The sequence below is a fragment of the Metopolophium dirhodum genome, chromosome 5, assembly GCF_019925205.1.
Source record: "Metopolophium dirhodum isolate CAU chromosome 5, ASM1992520v1, whole genome shotgun sequence".
Classification (NCBI taxonomy): Eukaryota; Metazoa; Arthropoda; class Insecta; order Hemiptera; family Aphididae; genus Metopolophium; species Metopolophium dirhodum.
Genome location: NC_083564.1, coordinates 38,619,967 through 38,647,792, shown reverse-complemented (window position 1 = coordinate 38,647,792; position 27,826 = coordinate 38,619,967). Strand labels below are relative to the sequence as shown.

The window sequence follows — 27,826 nt, the reverse complement described above, 5'->3', positions numbered from 1 at the left end:
TATTATTAAATAATGAATAGTATAATGTTGATAATGCATCGGTGAGACGTGCGAACAATTATTATTATAATGCACTCGTATGAGATTATGCATAATATTATTATAACACGCTCGTCGTTTGAATCGCGTTCGTGTTAAGATAATAATATTATTATACAACGTTTTGCAGTTTATAATATTGTAAAGGACGTGATAATTGATCCGATTGTCGGGTACCCGATCCGAGCACACAGGTCAAAAAACACAACACCGCCATGGTAGAACCGCGTATACCAGATACCTATATATCCGCGGGTTCGCCTGCACAAAGATGCAGCAATGAAAGGCGCCGCAGCAACCGGCAAACACAATAATATATTACGTGGTATACGGTTACAGGTACCTGCACAACGCCCGCTAATCTTCAGCATCGCGACTATATCGGCTCGGCTCGTCGGACAACCATATTTTGACATTATGCGTTGCCGATTTCGTTCCGCCGTAGAACTATATGATATGTTATAATATTATGATAAACGACCGGTTTAAGGCGATCAGTAGACAGATCGATAATTAACCGCTGAACACAATTAATTTACGACCTATTATAATATAATATTATTATACTGCATAGTATACCTAGTGCAAAATAATATTATTTAACAGGGTTTTTCGTCAATATTTGAATTACGTATCCATACGTAATATTATAATATTGTGTAATTTAAGATCTAACTGATATCCATATTGACATACGACCTACCTGTCCTACCTATTATATTGTAAAACGTTTAACAATTGTTCAAAACTATGTACGCATTGTCTACGGGTTTGTTTCTCATTATCATTTATAGCAACAGTGTAAATACAACCATAATGGTTATAATATTCGATTTATGTATACATGGATAGACGAATATTATTATAAAAGTTCCGTGCGAATTATATAGCTGTCGGATCTCGAGAAAATAATTTATCCTGGAAATAAGTAAAACTGATCTGAGAAGGTTTCTGTATGTATGAAACGTAAGTATAACGATACTAAACAATAATTATAGAAATGCTTCCAAGACACAACAGTGCTGCAGTGCTTTTATGTGGACATTGCATCGCACATAAATATCTATATAAAATTCTTCAGCGTTCAAAATTTACAAATTGTACATTAATACCGAGTTTACTTAGAACAAAATATTTTAATATATTTTATTGAATAACAGCAGTAAATATTTTGTTTTAAATTTATTAAATCTGTCGAGAGAGCTGCGTGTACGTGCTAAAAATGTATTATGATACTGAATAAAAACCAACGTCCGCACTTTCTTACATTTATTTGACGTTAAGACTTTGTCACAGTTGTTCAGTAATTTTTTCTAAAAAAAAAACCAGTATCATATTATAAGTATCAACTTGAAAAAATGTCCGGACATGGTTAATTTATCTATTATTCATAAAGATTTTTACTGCACATTAAAAATGTCTACATAAAATAAAACATAATTTTAAAACAAATCCATACTTGACGTGACGTTTTAATGTCGTAAAATCCAAAACTGTAATATTCATTTTTGTTTGAATAAAACTATACAGTAGTTTTTATTTCTATACGTGATTAACCTCATTTATACATGTTTTATTAATTTTTCGTTGAACAATGAAGTATAATATTATTTTCAGTTCTTTTTAATTTTGTGTTATAGGAAAAACTTTAATTGCGTGCCTCAAGTTTTTCAAAAACAATGAATCGAAAGTTTCCTAAAACTTAATGTTTTTATTTATAATAATCGGCGATAATTTCTATTGTGACATTATTTTGCACTTTTTAACATTCCGTTAAAATAAAATTACGAAAACCATTATTTTAGATACATTTGCATTCAAAACTGAGGGCGGTGTTAAACGCGACGCTAACCACCATGAATAACATTATGATGACTGACATTCAATATAATATATATATATTATAACGTCTATCTATATTATACGTACCGTAGGTACGTTATAGTTTTCTACTCAAACGACTAATCTGGTCATAAAAACCATTATTATTTTTTTATTTTTTTTTTTTATGTGTCCTTCTTTCTACGTTATAGCAGTATGTTAAACATACAAGATTTATTTGGTTTCCTTGTTAAAGACCGGCATTGATCAATGAAGGAAACATTCATTTTTTATGACTTTCGTTTTAAATCCTACACATGATATTTAATATAAAAACATGATTAAAATTTGATAAAATATTTAAGTGTCTCAATGTCAATCAAATATGAATAAAACTTGACGGTGATTTCCTTACATAATATGTTTCTATGTCATTTAAATATAATATTATAATGGTTTATCATAGAGATATTGTTATTTACGTTTAATATTGTATACTAAAATTATTCACAAACAATTACATTATTGTGTTTATTTTACACAAAAAATCACATCATCCAACTTAAATTGAATTGAAATTTAATGAGAACATGAAAATTAATTTCTATCATGATACAAATTAAAATCTGGTGTAATCAGCTAACTACAATTAATTTAAATTAATTAAACATTTGAATCTAATATTAATACATAAATCTAAAAATACATGCATATTTTTTAAAGACATGTTTTTGGTTTTTAGAAGAGCATAATATACTAGAAATCGGACACAAATAAATTAAAGTACTTTAGAAAGATAATTTTACCAAAATATTTTCAGGTTTTAATTTCCATAAATGTCTTACTATCTTACCGAAAACAATGTGAACAAAACGAAAGTAGTGCCAAATTCGAAATAAAAATAAATGTATTATCTTGTTTTTTAAAAATATATTTTGATAATACAATAAAATACTTTGGTCTTCAAATAAAATTAATTATCAAAATCTCTTAAACTAGAATGTAACTACTATTGTTTTTAAGTAACAACATTTTGTAAGGAAAAACTCATTTACTATTTATTTTTACATTTAGCCCTTAATCCTCTAAAGACTTAAAATTGAATATAAATTGGCATATTCTTGATTTAATAAAAAATATGTAAATTGGATCAATTTATTGTGTTAATTTATATACGAGATTTATTTTGAAACATTTTTGTTTAAGTTCAGGTTATTAGTTTTACGACATTTCATTCTCCAAAAAGTTTACTTAATGTCATTATAATTGTTTGATGGAACTTCTGAAGTATAAATATAATATAATGAGGTACCAAATTGAACGTAATTAAAATAAATAGTTTATTTATGTCAACATTTTTAAAAACAAAAAATTAGAAATGTAATATTTTATTGATTTTGAAACATTCCTTATTTTTCATTATTAATGATTTTTATATATTTTAATAAAAAAATAATTTGTTATATAATATTATATAGTATAACATAGGGACGTTAATAAATGAAAAATCTAAATACTTTATGAAAAAAATGCGTGTTAATTAATTGAGAAAATATATTAGATTTTATTTTTTTTTACTTTAATGTCAGTCTTTGTTTTTGTTTTATTTAGATAAAATATTTCAATTTTTATCAAAATATTATAAGGTTTTCACTTTTATAAAGAAAACCACTTATCTTGCTAGAATTAATAGGACAAATATGTTATGAAAAAAGGTTTGGTTGTAACTACTAGTAGGTATTTAAGTATTTTAAAATTGTTGTAATAACATTAACATAATTTATTTTATAATTATTTTAAACAACATTATTTTAATGAAAAACTTAAAAAATAGCTGTTTTTGTAACTAATTGTTTTTTGAAAACTAATTTAATATAAATATAAATACTGTTTAAATACAGAAAACAGAAAAAAACAAAAACATTGGATTACTTTTGAAATAGAAATAAAGGTTAAAATATTATTTAAGTACCTATCTAGGTTAATCTTAATCAGTTGAATTTTTTTTTTATCTAACAAAGTAGTATATTTCAACAAACTATTTTAAATTGTGATAATAATATATTTGTGACCAAAATAGCTCCAAAAGTTTTTTATAAAATATCGATCGTCACTTGTCAGCACTTCAATGCAGTCATTTTTTTTTCAATTTCCCAATAATTTGAAAGTTGATTAAAGATATTATCATCAGGCAAACACTCTTTTTAAAAGTAATTTTAACAATAGAACAACTGTCCTATACTCAGAATTGTATTTTGTAATCAATGAGTAATGATTGCTCAAAAAATATTTTAAAACAGCTGCCCCACTTTTTCACCATACATTACTAAAAACACTTTTTATTTTTACACTTTATTTTTTACACGCATATAATACGAGTATAATAGGTATATTAAATAGTTATTTATTTAAATGTTTAAATAATGATCATAGAATATACCCAAATATACCTAGATGGTAATAAATTGTAAGCCAATTAATATAATATATATATATATTATATATATGTTTCAGACAAAAGTCGAAATCGGGCAAAACGCGAACTTCCTATAACCCTTGGGGAAAATGTCATATTTTGGCTTTGACCGGGCAATCCTAGTTATGATCAACCTCATTAGGGTAAAACCGTATACTGACTTTTATCGTAAGGACAAAATCGTAGTGTCTTATGATTCTATAAAATAGGAACCAAAAATGGAATTTTGTCATCACTATATGCCAGAAACCAAATATTTCAGTGCAAGGAACAATTAATTACTAGCCATGATGTACCGAATCGATAAATACCATTGAGGACTGCTAGTATTCAAAATTCATTAACTGGAAGACAAGGATTTATTTTTTGTTCTTGCAAAACTAAGTGCACTATGAGAAGATGCCAATGTAAACAACAAAATATTTTGTGTAGTTCTAAATGCCATGGGTCTCTAATATGTGTAGCAACAAATAAACAAAAATATTATTTTCTTATTATTATTCATGTGAATTCAATTATATTTTATGATTATTTTTAAATTAGTGAAATTATTTATGACGCTACGGTTTTGCCCAAATGAGGTTTAAATGTATTCATTTTTTTAATTCTTTATTTTAACATCATAAGAGTACCTAATATTATTATTTGTTTATTTTTATACGAGTACTTATATCATTATATTTTTATTATTATTTAAGTGTATTCAATTATATTTGTACAATAATATTTATTTTATGATTATTTTTATTTAATATTATCGAACGTATATTATAGGACACTACTGTTTTTCCCTTACGATAAAAGCCAGAATACGGTTTTGCCCAAATGAGGTTGGTCATAACTAGGTTTGCTGGAATCAAAAGCCGAAATATGACATTTTGCCCAAGGATTGTAGGCAGTTCGCGATTTGCCCGGGCATTTCTGAGGTTTGCCCGATTTTGACTTTTACCCGTAACTTTTATACGTAACAACAAAATATTTAATAAATACTTCATGTTTTGCTATCAATATTATAGTGATGCCAATAGTTATATTTTATATTTTTAACTAAATAAACTGATACAATAATATCGATAGTATTATTATAAAGTACTCGTACATAATACAGATTGACAAAATAACACGTATAATTTAAATACGCGTTTAGTTTTTTGAAATATTAAAAATCCTGTCAAGGATTTATTTAATTTTATAATACAAAAAAATGTGCTAGGCTGAGTCCTAATTAGTACCTATAATACTAGTATCAGTCTCAAATTCCTCATGTTGGCCATATTTTGAAGACATTTTAAAAAATAATCATAAAGCGTTTTGTTTTTGAATTTTTATTTACACACTTAACTTTTCGTAAATCTTCATCTATTTGTCATGTACCTACCTATAGACGTTATAGATGGTATATTATGTATATTGTATAATATGCTAATATAAGTTAAGACTGTCAAGAAATTGGCACTAAATTTAAAAACAAACGTTCATAAATCCGTCGTCTTGAATGTATTATACGACGCTATTTTTTAACCAAAATACTAAACAACTGTATTAAAAATGACAAATGACCATTGATTCGTTAAAAAGTAAAAAAAAAGCTATGAAATTTAACAATCATCATCACCAATGATTTCGTAATAGGTAACACATACAAAGTAGTAGCATGATAGTATAATTTTGGACGTTTGTTCTTGAAAATAATATACCTAACTAATTGCGCGTGTCTAAATCCATCGTCCGTGGTTTCATTTGTGACTACTGTAAAAATGTCACCTAATGAATTATGGATAAATAGCGATGAAATGGTAATTAATCACGTGTTCACGTCTATTCTCCAAGCAAACGCAGACAATCTGTTTTTACCCTCAGTTGAAACTGAAAAAAATATCGTATTGAAAGGATAATATAACTCTCTCCCTCTTTCCGTCTTTGTATCTCTTTTTCTCTTTTGTGCAACTGATGTTACACTCTCGCCCTTTATTTTTATTTCCATCTGTACCTATATACCATCGACAATCTCTGCAGTTTGGTCACGGACCGTTGCAGGTATATACCGATTGCATTCGTATCGTTCGACACGAAGACGCGGTTGGTTATCCACGAATACACTTCACTCGTATATTATAATGTGCTGGTACCTACTTACCTACCTACCTACATATAATACCAACGTTGCATTTTCAGTGCACGATATTCATAATATATATTATTATTATAATAATACGATAGAGGTGAATAATATTTGAAAAGGCTAAAGTCAAAGTAAATATAATATTAGTATTATTTTAGTGTCCACAATAACATTACTGTGCGTAGGTACAGTATTATATCGGTAAAACGTCGACGATAATATTATATTATTACAAAACGCAATTAAACACTAAATGCAAAACACTGCTACCGTTTAAATTACATCACGAAACACCCAGTCGCTAAGTTGCGAAACCCCTCTCTTTCGTTGTCGTCGTCGTCATCGTCATCGTCCTCCTCCTTCGCCGAGAGACCACTTGTTCCGGGGGGCAAACGTCCCCTCCGGTGCAGTGTAAATGCGCTCGAATAAAGAAAGCGCACAGCATCAGTCGCCGCGGCAGACTTGCCCCGGTAACCGGTTCTTGACGACCGGTCTGGCCGGCCGATATCTGTCTCAAAAGACACACACGGACACATGTGTTTATTATCTGAAAGCGCAGAATACCGCAGGAAAACATTAATATGATAATGCGAAAAAAAATGCATTTATAAGCCCATGTGGGTAGGTATATATTATAATAAAATTATTATTCATTGCGGTTACGGTAACGAGCTGTGTAATACGTATAGCCGTGTGATGCGTCATCTGACAGCAGCTGTAAATCACTGTTTCGGTGGTATAAGCAAACATGATGATTTAATATATTAATTTTAGTACCTATACAGCGTAATATCCGCTTGTTGTGTGGATTCGATAGCACGAAAGACGAAACCCTCGGGAAGGTTAAGCAATATCGGTTTTAGAAAATGAGTATCGCAGTGATCTAGTTTCCGATAAATATATTATGTTATATTTTCATGATATAATACTGTACTTATACTATTTTGTAATATTATTTCTATTACCTACATTATATTTTTAATTTTACTATGACTGGACATAGCAGTAATACCTATATTATTTGTATATTTATATAAATTATTACACTTTCTTTCGGTTGCACTAACGTCGAGGATATTCTACAATTGCACTTCAAAATTCAATAACTCACGTGTAATAATAACATATTATAACGAAGCAAATTCGTTTTTTAAAAATATTATAAAAATAATTTTTTTTAAACATTTAATTTAGATATTAGACATTTCATCTTCAAGTTGTCTATTCTCGTTAGATAACTAATAACTACTAAATAATATATTAACTGCAGTAATATTATACGGGATTAAATAAATACGCTTCCAAAATAAATAACATGGTTTTTTTCAAGTGGATGGTACATTTATATTTTTAAATGTTCAAAAGCGCTTAAAAATATTGCCAATAGCCAACAGTACCTACACCTACATATTATTATATCTATGTGATTTATATAATAAGAATAATTTAAAATTTAAAACAATTTTCAAATAGTAAATGCGTGTTATCTTTACACCTATCTACTACATAATTTATTGGTAGATCATAAGTATCAATATGTTATTATGATTATTGGTAGCAACTTTCTTATGATACATGCCTTATAATAATATAGGCTAATGTGATACAGTTTAATATTATACTAATCAAACCACTTCGTTATATAATAACGCCTAAAAAACTAATAATTTTTATTAATATATTCACGTTATATATATATAAATTTATTGTTATTAATCACTTACATGTAAACCCAATAAAAATATACATTTTTTTTTATAAAAATAGTTCACTTAATGCAATCGATGTAATCGGTTGAAACACACGCATGCATCAAATGCTAACCCATGTTTTTTTTTAATTTGCTTATATAATTAAAAATGAAATAGAAATTTTATATAATAGTAATAAATGATACATTAGACATATTATATGTGTTTCAATCGATGCAACGGGTACGACTAAGTTTAATAAAAACATAGTCTAATAGTATTACGTCTTTATTATTTTATTCAACTGATAAAAAAATGGTTTCTTTTGAGTTCACTTAATAACCTGAGTAAAATATCCAACCGGTACCTAACCTAGCCTAACAATCGCAGCCATTTGTATTCAAAGTTATACATAATAACGTAGTAACAAGAAAAACAAGGGGGAAGTCGTTTACGGCGTTTTTCAAAACGGATGTTCGTTAGAAAATCCCTTTTCACCATTTCTTAGCGTGAAAACCATAGATGTCCTCAGACAATGGCGTCTAGCTTTTCCCGTATCAAAATCCCCTGTCTCGTAGCAAAGCCCCTTAAAAGGGTCTTCATTAATTATTCTGTTCGGACACAAGAGGGCATTTCCATCATCGTGAAACACGTCGGTCGCACTAAAATACGAAATTATCTCTCTGCAGAATTGTTCCGCGCGTTCACGCTACGTTTCCTTTCGACTATAAATATCATCCGAGAAATGAGACTGTTATTGGTTTGTTGTAGAACCTATTTAACATATTTTGAGTGTGCGACAGACTAAATTAAAATGAATTACGAAAATAAGAAAAATTAATTTTTTTTTAAATCTATTAGAATCGCATGTTCATTATGCAATGGCATAGGTGGGTAGATACCTACTTAGAATTTCATTTAACGGTAAAAATGTATCACGGTAATCGTAATTTTGCTATTATTTAAACTAACTTTCAAGATGTTATCATGTGGAAACGTATGCAATATTGTAAATTATTTAATTATAATATAAGCTCGGCTCAAACCACCGAATCCATATTATAATCCCGCACCCGTTAGTATATGCTGCTTCGAGCTCCGGAAATTGAATTAAATACAATAATAATAATATGAACGTTGGATTTGACGTTTTATTTAACTGTGCATAAAAATATGTTATAATATACACGTTAAATGCATTACGATTATGTACGGTGAATAACAGTAGGTACTCAGCGTAACTATGCTAAATATTTATAAGCTGTCAATGAATACTTATACGTCATAATTATGATAGTGTAAAAGTCAATATGTAACCGACCCTGGGCATCGTCTATATTTATGTAATAATATATTCTGTAAATAGCGCTACGCGTGGAAATCAATTTTAATTGCGGTCGATGAGTTTGAGAGGTGAAATATAGACACGTAATGTGTCTCCGGTGGCCGTGAATTTTCCAATATTGATCGATGGAAAATATATCAACGCGTCATGATAACAACATCGTTGTCGATCGTTTACCGTCTAGACACTACCAATATTAGGAAAGAAAATTCAAAGTCTCTATCCCCCTCCTTATGCCTAAAGTTAGTTGGTTTTGACGACAACCGATTATGGTAAACTCCTTAATGTTGATCCACCTATATGATTTAGCGAGATTTTCTATTAGGCGTCCGTGCATAAGAAATAACATTAAAATATTAATGAATAATGGTTTGATGTTGAATATAAAAAAAAAACCGATATAGAATTATTATTTTAATCTCTTTCACGTAATTTAATATTATAACATAATAATTAGAATTATATATTGTAGCCCATAATTCAAGCAAAGGATTAGATGAAAATTGAGATACATTTAAAGTAAAAAGAACAACAATAAAATACCAGATAATTATAAATAATATACAATTAAGTATACCATTAAAACGTCGAACAAAATAAAATACAATTATTTCAAATTATTTTACTTGTTATGTTGTAATAAAATACTGTTCTTGCAATATTTAATCATAAATTATTTCATTACATATTTTAATGGAAAATGAAATACTAAATCGTCAGAGAGCTGTATGATTATTTTTAAAAACAAATTCCAAAGAAAATTATATTATAGTCAATGTATTGTCTTATAAATACAAATTTAGAAGAAACAACACTTCAGGGAACAACTTAAGCTATTTTATTTTCTACAGTATTTAAATAATGTATTACTTTACAATAACATTTGTTCGACTGTACTTAGCATAGTACTTCGAATATTATTATATTTATTCAAATCGTTAAAATTAAACTAATTTGTTAAGTATATGTATAATATACTTAATTTATGGTAAATTCGGAAATAAATAGTAACATTTCATTTTCTTTAGCAAAAACAAATTTTGATGTAGGAATGGTTTTCATTTAACGATACAGTTAAATTGATAGGTATTGCGTCATTTAAAACTTTCCAACTTTGATAATAAGTTGTAATCAGCTATACTTATTCCAATTTATTCCGAAAAATATGACGGTGTAAATCAAAATGAAACCACCTACATTTGACCTAATTTTTAAAAAATAAATAAATCTTTTCATCACTGTAAGGTATATGAGGCAATAATAAAATCAACTATTCGTTATCATCAATTATTTATTCTCACATATAGACGCTAAATGTTAGCAAATAATTATCTACTTGAGCCATACTCAGCTATACTCGTATATGCTTATGCATGATTGAACCTGATTAAAAAACGTTACTGGACATAAGATACGACAACGGACAGAGAATAATAATTATCATTTTTTCTTCCCACGCCTAATAAGTTGTTCAAACTCGTACTAGTTTGTTGAATAGTGCATTGAAAATTATTTAGCGAACATATTTTTTTGGGTTCATACATTACGTAATTGGGTCAAGAGAATTCAAAATAGGTATATGCGAATGTCAACAAAATATGTCTACTATTAGGTATAGGATTATCTGAAGTAAAATTGATCTTTTAATTATTTTTGAACGCTGAAAATATAATAATAAAATGATATCTGTCCGAAGAGCGTACCTATATGTACAGTTAAAAATATGTTTAAAATCGTAATATTGTTTTATTCGTACGCTAATCGTTACTAATCGTAATTACGATTTATGTTTCGAATAAGTCACAGGACTTAATTAAATATGAGTATATTATGAACGCATAACACAATACACATACATACATACATACATACATGATATTATATTATATTATAGATACACACCCATGTATTTCTAAGTTACGTAATTACATTATTTAATTATGGTATACAAAGATCTATTGTAATAGTCACGTATATTATAGTGTGTTTGTTCAAATACCTACTTATTAAAATGTAATATAAACATTAGAATTAACGAAATAAGAAACACAATTTATTATACTATACATTTATTTTCTATGCGCGTATGTATAATATTAATATTGCTATATATTATGTGAATCTTAAAATTTAGTCATAACTAATATTCTAACGATTAAAGTAATGCGTATTTATTGCGTTTGCTGGAATAATGTAATTTGTTCAAATTGTATGAATAGTGTTATTGATCAATACTTTTACCTAATTGTCTTTTCTGAGATATAATTATTTTTCAAATAGGATTGATGAGATTGTAAAATTTAGAAATTTCGTCAATATTAGAAAAATAAAATGATTACCAGCATAGTTAAGTAAAATTATAATTTAAATTACATTTTTTACTCATGAACAAATTTATAATGTGTATAATAAGTTAATAACTGTAATATATGAATACCTTAGTTAGAGATATTTAAACATGACAGTATGACACAAAGAATATTCATAAAAAATAACATAATTATTATTTTAATGCGAAAACCATTTACCAAATTTTTACAACACAATTTTATTATAGAGTACAATTTTTTTTTATATAATTTTAACTAAAACTGAATGACCTACAAAAAAATAAAATAAAATGCTCAAACTCGGTTTATGATAACCAGATTACAATAATAATCGATAGCGATCTATTTGTTCTATATTGGGCACTTCCTATTATATTAATAGTAGATACCCTTGGAAGAGATAAAGGGGGCTCGAAGTAATTAAAAAAAAAAAAATGACATTATTGAAATAATTCGAATAGTGATCTATATATATAATATAACACACTCGGCCTTGGTGTTATTAACACACCGGAGGTCCCATTGCTTTTGGCATTCCAGTCAAGTTCAGGCGACTATATATAATTACTTAACACATTTGTGAAACGCGCGTGCACGTAAGACAAAAATTGCACTAAATTATAATAAATTTATTATGCAATTTTTTTTTTTTGCTTATCCTCTTTAATGTTGCTCTTTAAACTAGATAATATTATATTATCTATAGGTTATAACGTATATTATATGTACAGAACGCTAAGCACCGCCTCCGTTACATATTGTATATTATATTATTGTAGTGTTTTGTGAGTGCGGAGATCAGAAAGATTGCGCACGCGCCGGCGTGTGTGTGTGTGTGTGTGTGTGTATTTCTCCTTTCACTGTTGTCCTTGTGTGACAATGAACCGACGGCGGCGGCTGTGGTGGAAACTTATATTGCACAGGTAAGGGGGCGACGAGCGCGCGGGCACACACATACCTGACCGATCACTTTTTTCGATCGCCTTCAGCGGAAATATTGTAACTACAACGTTGTAGGTATTATCAAACAGCCCGTGAGCAACACGATCAGTCGTAGGTATACTATGCTGCAAACATTATATTCATGATATCGTGTTAAAGATAATATTATATTTTGTATACATAATAATTGTTATTATTGAAAACAATATTATGTGTTAATATGGCGTGTGTGAGTGTGCGTGTGTGTCGCATAGTCAGATTAAGTCATTTTGTACAAGGGAGAAAAAATTTCTTCTTGCCTTTACGCTAACGATAAAAAATATAATAACCATAGAATGTATAGACTCAAAAAACCTAACCTCGGAAAATAAACTAAATTAGACTTTGATACGTTCGGTCCCATCTATATTATTAAAAATATTAAAATATAATATACAAATAATAGTTTAATAAAACCTGTTCTGTACATATTGAAATACATCATAATATAAAAAAAAAAATACTGGAGAACAGTTTTTATTTTATATAATACTAACTAACAATTAATTATCTTTTTTTTTATTATATTGAAATATATCTACAATCTATACGATTTTTTTTATATACAATAAGTTGGTTTGACAATTGACAAAAATAGGTTAACATGAATCATAAGATTAGGGAAGATGTTTAAAACCTGTTTAAAATTTGAAATTAATTATCTATACGTTTTTTATTGAGATATTGGTCTCTTAACATTTTTCCCGGATAATTAATTTTGGTCAATCAGAGACACATATTTGTTAATAGTTTTATATAGGATAGATAATTTTTCTAACATTAACAAAACTGTTTATTTAAATTGATTTGAATTTTTTTATGTTGGCTTGGTTTATTGTTTTCCGAAAAAAAAAACAAAATATATCAACTGTTGTTTCAACATAAATTATGCAATTTCAGAAATATTATAGTTGATACATCTCAAATAATTTTTTTTTGTTATTATTTAATATGTAATTTCACCTTAAATTATATTATATTAACAAATCAATCATAGTTTAATTTATTTAAGAACTCTATGAATACTTAATGGAAATAAATTATATATTTAATTTGTTTTTATAAAAACAAGGCCTTCAAATTAGCTAAAGCATTTTTTAAATTACAGAACAAATAATCAAATACAATTTTTGCGAGGACAAATACTGTGAGCTCTTTATATGGTACATGGACCAGCAAATATTTATTTTGAAAGTGGGATGGTAATTTTATAGGAATACGATATATTTGTAAAACATCAAATATTATTATTTGTGTATTAATTTGACATGATATTTACTATTAGAGAGGAATAATAAAAGTAATTATATAACAATATTAAAAATATTTTTGAGTGTATATTGCTGCAGGCTTTAAAGTACTAAACTTTAAAAAAAATGTTTTTTCAACATTTGTAAAAATAATAAAAATAACTTTAATGAGTTTATGACAGGTGCCAGAATCTGTAATTTAATATTATAATTTCCTGAGCTCAATACAGAATTATTTTTCACGTATATAATGATTTTACCTAGGTACAATGAACAAACTTAAGCTAATATATTGCTACTAGGTAAAGTATTATATCTTGCGTTGATATAAGTAAATAATGAAAATATGCTTACTAGCCTTTAAATTTAAAAAAAACACATCATTGTAAAATCAATACATCGGTCCACTCAGAATCTAAAATGACTTTAATTATTTTCTTACACAAATAATCAAAGTATATATTATTAGACTTAATTATGCAAATTTCATCAATTTTTCATACTTATAAACTTAAATTTTATCATTTTTTTTTTATACAATTTATATAGAATAACAAATTGTAAATAAAAAATAAATAACCTATATAATATGTATATCTTTAAATCTTCATAAAATAAATTCTATACTAGGTACTTAAAAAGTTTTATAAAAATGTTTATTTTTCATGAAAATACGTGGTTTATCAAATAATCTTTAACACCATTTCGTAATTGAATAACACACTATATTATAAATTGTCTATTATAAAGCATGTTATAATTTATCGTAAATTGCACGCCTAACAAAAAAAATTCTTAAAAAAAATAAAAATGAATGAATGAAAAGTCCAAACATTAGTATCGTTTTTATTTTTAATCGATAATTTAGTATGGCGTATATTAAAAAAACTATTTAACCAACAAAATAAAGAATCGTTTATTGTTAAAATATTTCAATTATCTATGAATTTATTTTCGTTAATTATGGGGAACTGATAGATATTTAATAATAGTTGTATGAATGTCAAATGTTGGAAGTACCTAACTAATTGTTTATTAACATACATAATAAGTAAAAAAATAAATAACAATATGTTATTAATATTGTTATAGGTACACATGACGGTGATTATTTTAGATTAGTATGAAAAAAACAAAGACATTACCTCAAAATTTACAAATATAAATATTACGACACTTAATAGGTATACTTCTTAAACTATTTTATTTTTAAATAATTAAATTGAATGGATTAAGTAATTTATATTTTGTCCTTGACCGATTAGAACCGATAACCAGTTATAATAATTTGATTAAAAAATGTTCGTTCTTAAAAATTAAATCGAAAAACAAATGTACCTAATGATAAAATTGCATTTTAAATCAAATGAAAAGATCATAATGTTATTCTAATTCATAGACGTTTTATATAGTATATAAACGCTGTTTTCTAGAATGTACGAGTGTGATTAATAAGTAATAAGTTTTTTTATAGACAAAGAGACATGTTTAACGATACGTGAATATGATATTAGTGAAATATGTGTGTAATATATTATTATTTAGAATAGATTTTCTACGATTGCATCTGAACTCGTTATAAAGGGTGAAAAAAAGGATCGTATCCAATATAATATTCTTAATCAAAGTAATCGGAGTATTTTTTTTTTTACACACATAGTTGATATTTGTTTACTAATTACTATACATGATCAAGTTTTGATGATAAGTAAAAATTACCAACACCATAATTCTTATATAAATTCTTACATAAATTAATATGCAATATTATTATAGCACAGCTATAGTGCTTGACGTGCCAAGTTTACAAAAATCGTGCGACAGGTACATCATTTTGTGGAAAATCGTTTGGCCATATTATTATATCTATACTAATATTTGAAGCTAGGAGAGTTGAATATTTTTCTTTAATTATTATTTTATGGTTTTTAACAATTGTATAAGTTGTGTTAGAACTTACCTATTCTGTAAATCTAACATACTTAAGAGGAACAGAAGCAGTGATTCATTGGGGTCGTGTTTTATTTAATGTTTTATTCGCATTACACAGTGTGTTAGTGTGAAAAGTATATTATCATTAGTGTAATAGTATGTGTGGATACGTGTGGAACCCTGTCTTGGTATAGACACCCCCACACGTTTCAGACATGACAAAATCTCATTCCCAACGTAGGTACCAATTTATGTAATGAAACGATAAGAATTCTAAAAACGTATTCAAATATGTCACTTTGATGTGACAAGTTAATGAAAAAGTCTACTTGAGATCGAATTTCCCATATTTTTATCGTTTTCAAATTAAGTTTTCTAAGATATTAAACTTCAATATTACAGTTTTTAATTTTCTTTTTTTTGTAAATACAGTAAATGTATCGAAAATGTAGGGTAGCCAATCTCATAATATAGACAAAAGGACAAATTTAAATCTGCTTTTAGTATTTTTCTAATCGCTTTACTACGTCATATTCAATCGAAACATTGGCAATGAGGTCTTAATACGTCAACGTTGAGTAAAAATAAAAATAAAACCATCTCATTTAATGATGTATACCTATACAATAAGAGTACAAAATAATATTAATATATTATATCGTTTGGGGGAGCAGTCAATTCTTTTTTCAACCCCATGAAAGTAGGGAACCTCGATAAGGCGACATCTAATCATCATTATTGGATATTATTCACTCTAGGGATGAATAATAAATTCACATCGAGTTTAACCACGATTCACGTGTGCTCGCAGGTCGTGTTCGATGAACGAATGATTTGGCCGCGGCGGACGACTACGTCAGTGGTGCCATCATGTACAGCGTAGTAGCGCATCAGAACTACGGCCGGGAACGGCGGGACAACCGGCAACAGTCGCAACAGCACCAGCACGACCATCATCACCACCACGGCCATCACCACAACCAGAACCATCATCACGGGCAGCAAGCGGGCGGCGCAAGTTCCGACGGCGGTGGAGGCGGCGGCGTAGGAACCAGCGGGGGCCCTTGCGGTGACGGTTCGTCGCGGCAACAAGCTCAACAACACCACCATCACCCGGACGGCAGGAGACGGTCACAGAGGCACCGGAATCTGTCCATCACCGGACGTTTCCTAAACTATATCAAACGCAGGTTCAACCCGGCACAAGGTAAACCGAAACACTATTATTTTGTCCTTAATATACAGGTGGTCGCTATGTGGTTGCGTGGGACGTGCACGTTATATATTAGTATTAGAAGTGGGTTCACTCGTAACTCTTCGAACTCACGAACACCGTGTAAGTATTTAGGTCCTAATTCGGACTATTCGAACAATACGAACAATTCGAGCACAATCAAGTTAAAAATGTTCGATAATTAATGACAGAGAAATCAATTCAACTTTGTTCATCAAGTGTAAACACTGGTATTCGTAATACCATTATTGTATAATATTATTTGAATTTGTTAAGGTTACATTTTTAAAAGTCTTACGAAGTTTGATAGTTTGGATAATATTCAAGTTCAAACAGATCCAGAAAAAAAATAAGTTTTAGTTCGTGAAAAACTAAAATAAACCATCTTTAATTATTAGTATATATCGGAAACTAGAGCCAGTTGAGCTCACTTAAATGTTTGCGATATACTACCTGTTGATGGCTTTTTTTAGTACAAATTGTACTTATAGTGAATTTTGTGGCGGAAGGATTTCCGAGTGAACTTCAAAACTAAGCTAGATAGTTTACAGCAACGTCGAGTAACAGTTTTGCCAAAAATTGCCAAAAATTTCAAAAATATGTGTTCTTACTAGGAAAGGGATTGAAAACAGTTTTTAAAACAACGTTCATGATACTTAGATTTTTAAAAGCAAGAAGCTTATTTTGACACCTAAAACTGCGCGTTAAATATATTTATTTATTTAAATGGCGATCTATACGTTGATGGGAAAAAAAAATTGAAAATTGTTACTTTTTTCGAACTTAGGTATTTTATACATACCTGTTGATAGCTTTTTTAGTACAACATTTACTTTTAATGAATTTTGTGGCGGAAGGATTTCCAAGCGAACTTCAAACCACAGGATACTTCTTAGATGACATACTAAATTATTTAAGTAATTGAAAATTCGGTATTTAAGTAGGTACCACACTTAAAAATCCCTATTATCAGAACTAGAATAAAAATTATGTATTTTAAGAGGAAAATGAGAGTGAGAATTCTCGGTGAATCACTCTGAATAAATATCACACCAATTTGTAGGTTTTCATAAACCACCTTGAAGTTACCTATGTATTATTATGGTTCTGTCGTTATCGGTCACTATTAGAGTACCATATTAAAGTAAATACCTATGTAATAATATAGTCTATAGGTACTCTATATAATAGTAGAGGACATACTTAATTATGTTGTACTATATATATAATAATGTGGGCACATAATATACCGTATATTGAGTATATAATATAACCTCCCGAAGTGGCTATCCAAAGAAACAATATCCAGGTAAAAGCAGAGAGGAAGAAAATGTTGTCGAAGATTTTATAATTAATTAATATTAATACTGTTACAGATATAAAGTAGTTAAAATAGTATTGAACGCGAGCCCGTGGAGTAAACTATATATGTCCATATGAAACTACGAATGATGTTGTTATACCTATAAATGTGTGAATTCATGAATATGAGTATTGGTTTTCATAATAATATAATAAGTTATACGTACCTACCTATAAGTTTTTTTATAGAATCCAAAGAGACATGTTTAACGATACGTGAATATGATATTAGTGAAATATGTGTGTAATATAATATTATTTAGAATAGATTGTCTACGATTGCATCTGAACTCGTAATATAGGGGGGAAAAAAGGATCGTCTCCCATATAATATTCTTAATCACAGTAATCGGAGTATTTTTTTTTACACACATACTCAAAGTTGATATTTGTTTACTAATTACTAGACATGATCAAGTTTTGATGATAAGTAAAAATTACCAACACCATAATTCTTATATAAATTCATGAATATGAGTATTGGTTTTCATAATAATATAATAAGTTATATGTATCTACCTATAATACCTATATCATACTAAACTAATGTACAAAATATTGAATTTATTATTGTTATTGTGTACTGGTCATTATTTATGTGGATATTCATACTAAATATTAATGTGTAAAGGACGTATATTACATGATTTAGGATAGTAATAATATTATATAACATATTAAAAGTTTTACAGTTAATTATATGTATACCTATGTATATGAAATAAAATGTATTGTCATTTAGCAAATTACTTACAATCGATAAATTAATTATGTTAAAAATGTCTAGAATTAGGTATTATAATATAATAATTATTTATTTAAATTATATTCAATCACTTTAATCACCCTATATGAAAATCAAATTATACAATTTACATTAATGATACACGACTCACATCAAACATAGTTTCAATTAAATATATTATTGTTGTGGTAAACTATTTAAGTACTATTAAAATGTACAATTTGTATGAAACAATTATATGACTAATGGATCAATAATATACAATATAATACGTAACTATATCAATAAGTACCCTAAATTGTGTACTATGAATAATACGCTTTTCTCGTATTATCAACTACGTTATTTTTATTTAATTACAAAACAATACATTTTAATTAAAATTCATGATATACCATTTTTTTGTATCAGTCAAGTTTCATAACGTTTTTCCATATCGGTTGGGCGTAGGCACCTAAAAATAAAAGTTATAACGTGTATTTCGTAGCTAAATATTGCGAACTGTAGGAATATTCAAGGCAAATTAGTCGTAAAACTCGTAACAGTTGTGAGAAGTAAATTTCTTAATAATTCAATACTTCTAACTTTTAAATATTATAATATTGCGTACACTAGTTACGTTCATAATTTCTGAAATTATCGTGGTATGATTTTTTTGTATGAAAATATTTAACTATATTTATTGTCAAAATTGTAAATTTATAAAGAGGATAGGAAGGCACTTTTTCATGAGATTGAAAATACTGAATATGTCTCTGAATATAGCTGACTTTCAAAATATATAATATACACCGAGTTATATAGTTATAAATTACATGTATTACTATTATTTATATGAGTATAATATAGGTAGCTATAGCTGCGTAGGTGCGTGTAAACGATCAACAGCATTAATGCATACTGATTTCACTGATACAATATTCGTAAGTCAAACAACACGGCACACGCTAGTAATAATAATAATATAATACCCAGTATTATATATTATTGGACATTGACATAGGAAATAATACTAATTATTTTAGATTTTTACTGTAACAGTTGATGTGGGTGTGACATGGAGGTGACGTGCAGATGAGATGAAGTATCACAGGATTACTCCGCAAAATGTTGTTCCACTACCCCGTTTGTCTAAACTTTAAATAATTGACCAACATAATTAACTATATTTGTCGGAAAAATATTCCGCTTAGGAATATGAAATCAATAATTATGTACCTTTGTTGTCTTTCAATTGTTCAAGAAAGTGAACATTGATAACAATAAACAATAGCAAAAAGTAAATCTTTACATATACAATATTATATTAAGGTATTTTTTAATAATGAACTTAAAAATATATAAAGCAATATTTTCAAATAGATATGTTAATACTTTTCTAGATAATAAGTGTTCGTAATATCCAAGTTAAGCCTTGGTAAAATAGTCCCGTATTTTGCGCCGTCTGTCGATTTTTAGTGGTTAGGTTTATTATTTGCAGGTTCCTATAGTCCTAGGTCACCTCTACGACTGTTATTTAGAATTTATTGTAATTGCACATAATTATGTAGTGTATATATACATTTTTAAAATCCAAATAAAACCTTGATAGGATAGTCGCATGATCGCGAAGGCCTTAAATAGTGTAGGTAAATAAAATATGTTTTAAAATGTTCAATATACTATAAGATTTAGCCTTTAAGTATACCGTTTAAAAATCTAAGAATCAGAATTTGAATAAATGCATAATTATTTAAAAACTAAAATAGGTTGAGTGTGCTTAAAAAATCACTCTGTATTGAGGGCAGGGCACCTACATATTATATTATTTACACGAGGACCAGAGATGTATTTTGTGGGAGGGGTGATTGCCTTATATTGTATGCTCATATTTTATATAAATGGGAGGGACATCAAACTGAACATCGCGGGAGCAATTATTTTGAATACGTCTCGTTATGAATCACGAGTAGATCGGCGTATAGCTGTTAGGTATGTATGTAAGTACAATAGGTACATGACACATATATAATGAGTTATATCTATAATGTCATAAAATTAATAACTATGTTAACATTGTACTTGTAAATATAAATATATTATGACGTGTTGCCCTACAGTTCACTGTTAATGTAATAGGTAATGTGTATTAGGTCAGTAAATTGTATAATATTATTGTTCCAGACAGCATTAAATAGTCACTATACCGGTAGGTACTGCAATCGGATTCACGCGCAGACTTTTGTTCAGTGTAAAATTTGACACACAGACTGAAATAGTAATGAACACATAATACAATTTCGCATCGGTGTAAAATTACAAACAACAAATTGGAGCTAATGCCGGAATGCGTCGTCTATAATTACGATCATTTTAACAATTTTTTAGAAGAAAATTGCATTAAAAAAATCTGCCGGTTTAAAACGATGGTCGTAGCCATTATTCGAATCGAGCATTTCTCACCCATCTACATGATTTCAGTTTTTAAAATGCTATACGCGTATATTAAAATACTTGTTGATTTTTTTATAATTTCAAAAATCACTTGCGTATAATATACCTTATTTATAATATTATACCATCGCTATAACTATGTAACAGTGTTTCGTGTTATAAATTTGGTCTCAATTTTCAACGATGTTATATAATAATATATGAAATATTTTGCCCGAGGGAAGCGCTATAAACGAGTTATTTTTTTCCTTACAAAACAAAAATATAATAATAATATGATTAGGTATGTTTAGTGCGAAAAGTATGGCGTGGACTCGTTTCAGATATTATGTCATGCTTATTGTGTTCAATCTCGTACCTACAGTTGAAAATCTATTCGATTCAAAACCCAATATAGCATGTTTGTAACGATCGACCTATTGGTGCACTGACAATGGTAGTGTTCGATTAAATTATTGTAAGTTACCGTGTCACTATTATCGTATATGGTTATAAGGTATTGTACTGGTGCCTACTTGATTACATTGTTAAATCACAACAATTAAGAATTTTACGTTCGTCGTCAGACAACAGTTGTTGCGTTCTGATTCCGCGATCGTGCAAATGCATTCATTATGATACTAATGACTCTGTAAATGCTTTCAAAATAATTCAATACTTTAATTGAAAGTATGCGTATAACTGCAAATTTAATTTATTTTTCTTTGAACTTTTATATTGTTCATTCATTTGGTACCTACCTATCCAACTATTAATATTGTTACAATAATATTATAATATATCCAATAAAAAATCAGAAATACGTAAATTTACTGTTTCAATATTAGCATATTTTTGTTTAAAAGTTTTTACGGTCTTTGATATTTATTATTTTGCAAAAGCTGTCAAACCATAATAATATTATTATGGTACACACGCCTTTACCTTCATGTCTGTATATTTTATTAGTGCCATAGTATAATAAGATTATGTCTAAATGTGTGGTTAGGTTGAAACGTAGCCATACGTTTCTGATCCCCTGGTACTAATGTACAACATTCCACATACATACTGATACACATCAAAATATATACAATAATTGTATTATGTAATTTAATATATTATTAAAATTAAGTATATGGGACAAGAAAAAGTAGTTTATAATAATCGTATCACACCCATTCAGTCCCTTAAGTCGTAACCCAAAATGTATTAATGTGATTCCTAAAGACTTTCGATCTATTATTATTATTTGTTATATTTTTGACAATAATGTTATTCTAAAAAAGTAAAAAAAATTAATACTAATTTCATACAGCGCGCGCCATCTAGCGGTACGTTTAGACAACATAATTTTATATTCAAAGCAAATGGTGTACAGTACAGTAAGTAGTTCACTGAGAATAATAAATTGTAGTACAATTAATGTACAATATTATGTTATAATAATTTATTATAATAATTATAATAAATTATTATAACTGTATTATTATTATTGTCTAATTATTATTATTGTATACTGAAATGATAATTATTAAGTGGGTACATGACATAATGCCATAATGGTAATATTATAATAAATTATAACTATGTATTTATGTATACATTTTACTTTACTAATTATTACAATAATGTCAAATCAAAATATTTTATTAAAATTTGATGTATTTGAATATAATTTAGAAATAACATATTATATAGGTACACAACTATTTCTGACCGATAGTTGTTGTTATAATTTATAAACTATTGCCGTATTGTAGTACAACAGGGCGGCGTCAAGTGCCCATCAGTTCGATTTATACTTGCATAATATTATCACCTATCTAAAATGTAGTCAACTTAAACGTAGACCTGTAAGATATTTCAATATTTATGTTACCTAACTATCCGTAGTAGGCGATAATCTTGTGCTCGCGACTTCCGAGTTCCCCGAATTGTTATTAACTAAAATTATTGAAGGTATGCGTCGGCATATTTAATAAAATGGGCATCCCTGACACTACTTGTAGGTATGAAAAGTGTGGTCTTATTCGGGTTTTGTGGTTCGGGTAATAATTTTGATAATAGTTCACCTCATTCCGCGGGTTGGGTTGACGGGAATGCGTTATGTTTGAGATGACGACGTGTTGTATAGTTACCTAAATAGTTTAATTTTTCGAAATCTTGTACCTAAGTACAGCTCCTAAGGAAAACTCCTTATTTCATATAATAATAATAATATACTATGGACTATAGTCAACATAATATTATGCCAGTATCGTTCGGAATGTTTCCCAGGCTTTCAAATTAATTATGATTTGCTCGTGCCTTTTACGAACGATAGTTTGTTCAGATTCAGGACGAGATCTTGCTTGAATTTCAGAGCTATTTTTATCGTGCGGTAAGCATATGTATACCCGCCGAGTATACAGACTGCAGTTCAGTATAATATCTGTACCTATATACCTATATTGTTTATTTTAATTAGTTGTTCAGCGTCACCTACGAACGTAGGTTAACGTACTTATAAGAGAAACAATAGTGACGGCACTGTTTACAACTATAGTGATTATAAATAATTATAATCATTGATTTAATAGTTTAGCCATTTATTTACCTATATTATGTAAAATAGATATCGACTAATGTATAAATCATTAGACAATATTTTAAATGGGATTGGTACTTATTATTAGGAGTGCCAACTGAAAAATGAATAATTTACTGAACTCGATGTATGCTGATATAATGTAATTAATTATTATACAACATAAAATGTCAAAGAAAGACACTAAACACTTTCTGTTTATTACGTATATTATTGAAATATATTCCACACGCGCGTATTAACAAATTAACTATCTACCTACAAGTCATTCAATCGATTCAACTGTATCTGTTTGCAGTAAATATTAAGAATGGCGGTTCGATCATCAAAATTTAAATATTTCAAACACTACAGTCCGTGTAGGCGTATAATATTATTCTAGTAGCTATATCTTTTATTTTAAACAGATTTACGCAACATTCCCGTAACAGTAACATATTATAACAAGCAGGCCTAAGTATATTATGTTATATACTTCATTATATCATTTATCTTTGCAGTACAGTACGAATTACTAGTCCTGTTTTGATTTTGTCGAGAACTCGTGAACTATACAGTCTACAGTCATGACGACACTGCATGTCTGCATGGTGTGATTGATATTTTCATGAAGTATAAAGATAATTCCAACGTTTTCATTTGTCTAGACTTTTAATTTCGTTACAATATATTATCTAGTTCATTGTTATCGTCTCAAAACTTTTTTCGTTAAAAAACAAACATTTTATTAGATTTTTGAATCTTTTTAAAAAATATATCCATCATCGATTACTTAATATAATATTATCATGCATAATATAGATTTCAATTTGAACTGCAGATCATAATGTTAAGTTTAGCCCTGCCCGTCCTCCTCGTAGGTATTATAGGAAAGTATCTAGGTATACGAGTACATGCTTACGGCCGTCTGAGTCACAAGCTACGTGTTCAAATTTTGGAACCTACCTAGTACATCTACCACGATTAAATAATATATAATGTTAATATCGTGATAATATCTACACATCAGTACGACAGTACATCACATCGTGACGTGATTCACACAGGTGCCATCTATATTATCTGTTGGTATTTATTGGTATTAATATTATTAGTAGGTATATTATACTTGTTAGAAAACTGACAAAAGCAAAAAATTATTACGTCGATAACAGCAACGGTATTGAATAACAACAAGTGACAATACTAATAGCTTATACTATAAAATAACGACACGAACTAGTCATGTCGCTTACACGTTTGACGAAACGATAATATTGTTATTATTTGACACGAATAAAATCGTTTCGATTACATTTATACCACCACCTGCATAATATTGAGTTGTCTCCGTTTTTACAATGGTATAGCCATAGCAAAGTCGCGTTAACAGAACGAATATATTACAATAATAAAATATAATATAATATTATTGTGTTGTTAGTTTTTTAACATCAGATTGAATTGAAATATTATTATCACCAAACTCGAAAGTTAAAAGTAAGAACAATACTTTCTGATTTTGAAAATATTTTTGTTCTTATCAGTTATCATAACACATACGATTTTACGCGTTTATGAGCATTTTTATATCATAATAATTTGCATCAAGACTATCTTAAATAATTGTAATACCGCAACAACAACAAAAAACCAACCTCAAAGATACACTCAAAGCCTAACAAACATTTCCAAAGACGCTAAATTAACGGTTAATTAATTATTGCTGAAAACAAAGTGACCGTGTGTATAGTACGCGCTTACAACATTCGCGGGCGTGGCGACCTCTTGGCCAACAATATTATTTTACGCATTTCGTTGTGTCGCGACGGCCGTCAGTCGGGTGCCACGTCGACGGCAGATGGCGCCGATGACCAGGCGGCGTCCGGACCGAGCGCGAAACACGTTCGTTTTCCTACCGCGGGACGAACGCGGACAGCCGTGGCGCCGCGAACAGCCGCGAATCGTATCGTGCACGCGGCCTGCCGGGCCAGCGGTCGCCGCGGATCGTGGATGGACCGATCGGGTGTGCGAAAAGGGTCCACGCCACATCGGCACTCTGCACCGGAGCCGCGGCGCGGACGGTCTATAAGGCAGGGCGCGCACCGATTGTACAATCGTGCCTTAAACTAATGAGTAAGGAAAATTTACAAGCCTTGGTGACGCTTGGCTTCGACAGTACAATCTGTTACCTTAAATTTTTTGAAGGGTATAGGTCGTCCCCTTGACTGGCCCGCCTACTTTGCGGGCTAGTCGGGCGATAGCGATCTGCCCTATGATTGACCAATGACACTTTTTGTAAGTGGAACGATTTCGATCGTTGTTGACTCGACACCGACGGAAGCGACGATAATGAAAATGAGTTCTGTCGCGCGTGTTCCCTGCGCTGAGCGGTCGTGTTTTACTTCACGATTTATGCGTGTAGAGAGCATTCATGAGCAAGCAATAATATTATCACGATATTGTTGTTGTTGTCGTTGTCATTATATTAATTTCACTGTTGCGAGTAGAGCCATCTGGTGGATGGGATTCTAACTGTGTTCGTGCGCGTCGTGTCCCGCGTAAATTTTTTTAAACCGTTTTTTCCTATGTGCGCGTACAATAATTATAAATAATATGTTTAAATTATTAATAATCTAAGACCAGACGCGATTGCGACTTTCTATTTTACGTCCCAAAGCGTATAAGTTACAAATCTGAATCAAGTTAATATTGGATTGACAAAATGTTATTTTGCAATGTTCTGTTTTACCCGCTGCATTGATTGACTTGAATAACAATAATATTTTATTCGCATACCTATAGCTGATTAATTTTTTATATTACCTACGAATTACCATAACTCACATAGTATTGAGTAGGTAGAATAGAAACTTTTTGAAACATCGTTTATGTGATACAATTATGACTCAATGGGGTACAAATTATAAATGCAACATTTATGACAATACTTTAAGTTACTTTGTGAATTTTTGATGAAAAAAATGTATTATTTTATGTTTAATATTTTAGGTACCAATATTCAGTTTAAATGCCTTAATTTTAATATTATTGTGAATTACGAACGAACAATTTTTTTTGTACCAGTGTACATAATAGTATAAATACTTGGTATTTAGTGGTTACCTATAATCTTAAGTATGTTCGATGACGCCTATATATTACGACCTATATTAGTAGGTATAGTAGTATACTAGTATTTTCATAATTTTTAGTGAAATTGAAGTTATATAGGCTATAGCATTAGCATACCTACCTATTGCAGGCTATTAATTATTGTATATTATTATAGTGAATAGGCATATTAAATTGTAATAAAGTTTTTATAGACACAACACGTCAAAACCGCATTTTTGCATTCAAGAATATAATACATAGCAGCCCTTATTAGTTTCATAAAAGTCCGTACAGCCTGAAGTAAATAATTTAATGTAATAATATGTATTATTATATTATTTATAATAATTAAGTAATAATTTATTTTTAGGTTTTGTAAAAAAAATAAGCACACATTTAA

At 28.9% G+C, this 27,826-nt stretch overlaps 1 protein-coding gene and 1 non-coding gene across 4 annotated transcripts in view; both read left to right on the top strand.

Annotated features, from left to right (window-relative positions):
* The window catches only part of LOC132944552 (Kv channel-interacting protein 1-like), a 482,905-nt gene that overhangs the window by 261,096 nt on the left and 193,983 nt on the right, over positions 1-27,826 (top strand). For all 3 annotated transcript variants that reach the window (XM_061013982.1, XM_061013983.1, XM_061013981.1), the window contains one exon: positions 16,799-17,194. In XM_061013982.1, the coding sequence (XP_060869965.1) occupies positions 16,858-17,194 (337 nt within the window). In that variant the 5' untranslated portion in view covers positions 16,799-16,857. The remainder of the gene's footprint in view (positions 1-16,798; positions 17,195-27,826) is intronic.
* LOC132945993 (U12 minor spliceosomal RNA) lies at positions 26,429-26,584 on the top strand. The gene has a single exon (XR_009664629.1). It is a non-coding gene; the product is annotated as a U12 minor spliceosomal RNA (small nuclear RNA).